We start from the raw sequence: 6,000 nt of genomic DNA, 5'->3' as shown, positions 1-6,000 counted from the left end.
AATACCGTATATTCCGAAGGCATACTGAATATTTTACGGAGGGGACCAACCTAGACGACAACGGACGTTTCCAATGGCTTGCTTTCCAACTGCATGTTTACTGCACTGTGACAAAATTTCAAATGACGTAATGCAGCCTGTGACGTCAAGTGTGATTCGCCGTGATTCGACGCGAAAAAGTAGTTCGTTTGTTATTTTCTTTATAGTTGGTGATTTTTATTTTTTCATAATTACCGATAAAAAGAATAAAGGACTTTTTGTTTTTGATACTGACTTTATCACAGTAAAATATAAGGCTCGCCCTTCGGGCTCACTTGATATTTTATTGTGATAAAGTCAGTATCAAAAACAAAAAGTCCTTTATTCTATATATATCATTATAAAAACTCTATAAGTATTGTTTATAATTGTCTGTCTTTAACAGCAATGTGCAGCACTGAATAACATTTTGGTTTTATGGATAAATGTCAAATTCAAATTCTAATAGGTTTCAACAACCTTCCGATGTTGAACCTGCTAGTGACACAATATAGAGGAAATTGACAATACCTTTTTTTTGAGGGGGCAAGGGGGGTTCCAATAACAGCAAAACAGTGAATTGATTTGGCTTAAAACAGATAACAAGGAATTGAAAAGGGATAAAAACAGATAACAGTAAATGAAATATTAAAATCAGTACGGTCCACGACCAATCCAGTTGATCTTATTAATTAATACTATATACATATAACTGGTTGTATGGACATAGCTAGGCCTTAACAGAGACATATATATATATACATTTTATTTATGATCCTCATCAGGTATCCCTGGCCATATGTTTTCCTTTTTGTTATATTAATAATTGATTTGAATTTAATATGTACGCATGGGGAAACAAGGAACATTATTCCCATATATACGTAAAATTCAAATTCAGACAATTCTTAATATCAAGAAAAAGGAAAACATATGGCTATAATAGGGATACCTGATGAGGATAGGCCTAGGTCCATACGACCATAACATAAACGTCTTTTATATATGTTGTGTACAAGTTATAATTTTGTTCAAATTATGATTTGTACAAAAAAAATGTACAAATTATAATTTGTATTTGGACTTTGTACAAAAAAAATGTACAAATTATAATTTGTATTTGGACTTTGTACAAAAAAAATGTACAAATTATAATTTGTATTTGGACTTTGTACAAAAAAAAAAATGTACAAATTATAATTTGTATTTTGACTTTGTACAAATTGTAATTTGTACAAAAAGTGCATGTACAAATTTCGACTTAAATTCACTTAAAACTTGTACAATAATTTATAGTACGGATGTTGAATTTTTCTGAACAAAATTACTAGTTTCTGTTTTTGTTGAAGGAATATTTTAAAATCTGGGGCATTTGATAGATCAATTTTGTGGGGTTGTTTTATTTTTCAAGAAAATGAAGCCAGTGACCTCATATATTAATTTGATTTTAGAACTTTTTTTCTGAAAAGCAATTTATAGTATGGATGATGACTATTCTGATAGTATAATAGAAATTGGCCCAAGTGACAATTCTGATAATATAATAGAAATTGGCCCGAGTAATAATTTGGATGACACCAAGTAAAATACCAATCATGCGTCTTTTGTGATTGAACATGGAGAATTTGGGTACCGCATTCGAACAGCTGTAGGATATTTAAAAGGATATTTGTCGAGAAATTAAATTGAAGCTGTTAAAGACACATCTTTGTTTGCATCAACAGTTTCTGAGCTTCAACTTTCGCTATGTGAAGCAGGTAAAAAGCTTTAAAAAAATTGGTGGTCAGGGTCCTCTTTGATGTAAATGCAAAGAGGGGGAGTAGCGCTTCTAAATGTAAATGCTCAATGCAAAAGATGGTGTGTAATTCCTAAAGCCATAATTCACTCACATGCTCAAACAAATGATACAGAGCTATTTTTGTATTTTGTAAATAAGTATAAAAGGAGATGTGGTATGATTGCCATCGAGACAACTCTCCAAAACAGACCAAATAACACAGAAATTAACAACTATAGCCCATCAAACGGCCTTCAACAATGGGAAAACCCATACCGCATAGTCAGCTATAAAAAGCCATGAAATGACAAATGTAAAAAATTCAAACGAGAAAACAAACAGCCTAATTTATCCACAAAATAATGAACGAAAAACTTATTAACACAACAACAAACGACAACCACTGAATAACAGGCTCCTGGCTTGGGACAGCCACATACAGAATGTGGCGGGGTTAAACATGTTAGTTGGCGCCCAACCCTCCCCTAACCTAGGACAGTGGTGTAACAGTACAACATAAGGTTTATTATGTGGTCATTGAATAACAATTCTATAGGGTGTACCGATGTCTTTTATAACAAAATTCATACTATAAGTTATTGTACAAGTTATAAGTGAATTTTAGTCAAATTATGTACAAATTGTTACAAAAAAGTACTTGTACAAAAAATGTGTACAAAGTCAAAATACAAATTATAATTTGTACAAATGATAATCTAAATACATATTCAAAGACAATGGAATTTATTACAAATGATAATAATAATATATACTGGAATGGATCCGATTGTTGTTTTTTTTCGTTTATGTGATGTATGTTACTGGAATCCTTCTGCAAATAAGGGACCACCATATTAGCAGTGCCAGTGGAAAGACCCTAATAGATATAAGAAGATGTTGTATGAGTGCCAATGAGACAACTCTCCACCCAAGTCACAATGTTCAATTATCTTCAATTTCTACTGAAGATTGGATGTCAAAATGCTAACATTCCAATTTTCAATAACACTTAACAGCAAATACATTCTCGCAATAACAGATAACAAAAAAAATAATAGTCCTATAACAGCTAACAAGGAATAAGACAATAACAGCTAACAGCAAATAAATTTTCTGAATAACAGATAACAAAGAATTAAATTGCCCCATAACAGCATAACAGTTAAACCCTCCTTTTTCTTTTTCTTTTTTTTTGGGGGGGGGGGGGGGGGGTGATAATTGTATTGAGTAAACTAATACTAAATCATTTGTAAATAATTTCGTATATTATACAGATGTATTATGACAAGGTCCCCGTTAATATTAGTATACACCTATTGACTGATTATGAGGGTAATAGCAAGTTTGTCGTCCCTGAGATACCAACTATTGCTCGAGGCAAAGCCGAGGGCAATAGTTAGTTTCAAAGGGACAACAAACTTGCTATTACACTCATAACCAGTCAGTAAGTGTTTTATTATACCGAACAAAAAAACATTCATAAAAGACTAATATATTTTTGTGAATATTATGTAATTAGAGATCTGTCATACACTATTCTGAAATCATATTAAAACGGTGTAGCATTTTTCAGATACTGATAACATATTTCATTCGACAAGAACATTCAGCCTCAAAGGTATTGTAACTTACAACTGAAATGTTGTAATAAGTTACCGTTATAAATTTTTTACAACCCCGGAGCTCATGCAACTACCAGACGATTTATCAATGTTTATTTTACTGATTTTCTGCCTAAACTTTCACCTTTTCAACGGTACAGCAATTATTTCAGTATTGTGTGTCCTTATAAATCGACACTATCATTTCTGACATTTACAAATATATCCTATTAGCTATCCCAATAGAATCGATTAATAAGTAGGATTACAGTTGTTGAAAGTTTTTGCAGGTAGGTTAAAGACGGTTTAAAGTGATTTTAACACACACAAGAATAATATGAAAATGTGCAATTAAATAGAAATGATCAAAATTCATGAATTATGGTGTATTTTTTAAAGAATTATTACTAAATATCATATGAAATTGATGAAATGTGGACAATAGGGAGTCTATAAATAACTAGAGGTATCTGAAGGGTATATACGTAGTAAGTAGCTTTTACTAAATATTTAAGCGGTTGAACAGGAGGGAAGGGATGGTTACAAACCATTCTTGTCTAACGTCTCTTTGCACGCCTCTACAAAAACACAAATATAAACACACACAAAATTATCTTTCGCTGCCACAATGTATACAGCTATGCTATTTACAGAAAACCACACAATTATTTTTCAAATCTTCAACTCTTAATTAGACTTTATTGAATTCACTGTCATGTGCGGTTATGAAGGTGCTATTATAACTATTTTAAATGTCATAGCAACTTGTTTTTATCACCGATTCCACGGAAACTCCTCAAGGGATAACACAGTCAATAGTCAGACAGTTCGAGAATTAATTTCTTCTTTTTCTCCATATCGATAATCTCGTTTAGAAGAATTGAAATGCTTTATTAAATGGTTTGTTTCTATAGGATGTCTGTAAAGTTTTTTGATGGGAGAGGATGGAAGTAAACCGAAGATACTGGAACATGACGGTTTCTACATTCCACCGTTTCCATTTCCAACACACGCCCAAGAATATGCCACACTGCCTACATGGAAAGCTAGAGATGATGATTTACTCGTCAGTGCATACCCTAAATCAGGTTTGTACAGATTTGGTACTTTAAAATTATTTTGTTAAAAAATTATAGAGAAGAAAAAACGTTGTACTTGGTAACCTTAGATTGATTCTGCATTGTTAATCGACTATGGTGTAGGATGGTCTGCCACTAGAAAATGAAGATATTTTGGATAGGGCGGAAAATTTGCCTTGTAACAGACCATCAACGAAAGGGTTCATTAAAAATTCCGTTACACGAGGTATTAGATTCAATGTAAACATAATAAGTTTATTAATTGGAGTATTTATATTACAATATACAACTAAGCAGGAAGAGATGATTACAGTTGAATTATAAATAGGATTCGGAAACAAGTTGTTTGCTTCTATGTATCCGTCTCCTAATTTTATTAAGGACATTTCATATGTAAATTACTGTTAAAAAGCTATGTTCACCTGTTCTTAGTCAGTAATCTGATGTTCAGTGGTTGTCGTTTGTTGATATGGTTCATAAGTGTTCTCGTTTTTCGTTTTTTATATAGATTAGACTGTTGGTTTTCCCGTTTGAATGGTTTTACACTATTAATTTTTGGGCCCTTTATAGCTTGCTGTTCGGTGTGAGCCAAGGCTCCGTGTTGAAGACCGTACTGTGACCTATAATGGTTTACTTTTATAAATTTTGACTTGGATAGAGAGTTGTCTCATTGGCACTCATACCACATCTTCTTATATCTATGTGTTGAATATAACAAACACAAACAAGAGAAATGTTATATTGTGAGCACAAAAAAAAAACAGCAATATCAGATCATTAAGCAATTACAATATTATTACAATGTATAGTTTAGTACGTGTTAACATTGTGGACCTGATGAACAAATATTAGTGATCATGCGCTATTGAATATACAGGCTTGAACTGCCTAGACATTTTAGTGTTTAAGGTACTTTTCCATTGAACCACGAAGCAAAAATTGGCTCTTCAGAAGATAGCTGTTTATAATGTTATGAAAATGCTGCTGACGCAAATAACGGGTTGTGGTTTCTATGGCATTGTGGTGAAGGCAAAAAAAAAAAAAACAAATGCTGATTCAGTAACTACATAGCAAACGAAACTTTCAGTCAAAACTCTGCCCAATCCTGAGCAGAATTAGTTCTCTTTGATCTGGAACGAATACATTTTTTTTACAAATTGTTTTTTTTTAGATATTAATGGTATGCTAAACATACCTATATAATAACATTGAGGATGGAAACGTGACCTTTCACGTAACAACCTATCGATCTTGCCTTATCTTGTAAATTAAATATAGTAGTTGCGAGCGAATAACAAATTACAAAATTAGTATAAAGAAAATATAAGAAAAAAAACAAAAATAAATAATATTGCCCCGAGGTCATATGTTATAGGCACAGCACTTGCCATTCAGAGACAAGTGTCTGTGGTTACAGGACTAGAAATACCACTAACGACAGTTTGGTTAACATCATTTTATTTCAGACCCAACTTGTATTACCGAATACATTTCTCCATTTCTAGTTAATATCTCCAAGGGACTA

At 32.3% G+C, this 6,000-nt stretch overlaps 2 protein-coding genes across 3 annotated transcripts in view; one reads left to right on the top strand and one right to left on the bottom strand.

Moving 5' to 3' along the window:
- Nucleotides 1-6,000, bottom strand: part of LOC127732641 (dedicator of cytokinesis protein 9-like) — a 401,298-nt gene that overhangs the window by 99,134 nt on the left and 296,164 nt on the right. The window lies entirely within an intron of this gene.
- The window catches only part of LOC127732650 (sulfotransferase 1B1-like), a 29,123-nt gene that overhangs the window by 4,748 nt on the left and 18,375 nt on the right, over nucleotides 1-6,000 (top strand). The window contains exons 1-2 of one of the 2 annotated variants that reach the window (XM_052241765.1): nucleotides 3,034-3,686; nucleotides 4,311-4,484. In XM_052241765.1, the coding sequence (XP_052097725.1) occupies nucleotides 4,331-4,484 (154 nt within the window). In that variant the 5' untranslated portion in view covers nucleotides 3,034-3,686; nucleotides 4,311-4,330. Of the gene's footprint in view, nucleotides 1-3,033; nucleotides 3,687-4,310; nucleotides 4,485-6,000 lie in introns of those variants that run through there. The other variant, XM_052241766.1, reaches the window with a different exon arrangement.

This window comes from Mytilus californianus, unplaced genomic scaffold (genome assembly GCF_021869535.1).
Source record: "Mytilus californianus isolate M0D057914Y unplaced genomic scaffold, xbMytCali1.0.p SCAF_26, whole genome shotgun sequence".
Classification (NCBI taxonomy): domain Eukaryota; kingdom Metazoa; phylum Mollusca; class Bivalvia; order Mytilida; family Mytilidae; genus Mytilus; species Mytilus californianus.
Note: the sequence above shows the minus strand (reverse complement) of the source record. Positions and strands in the feature narration are given on the sequence as shown.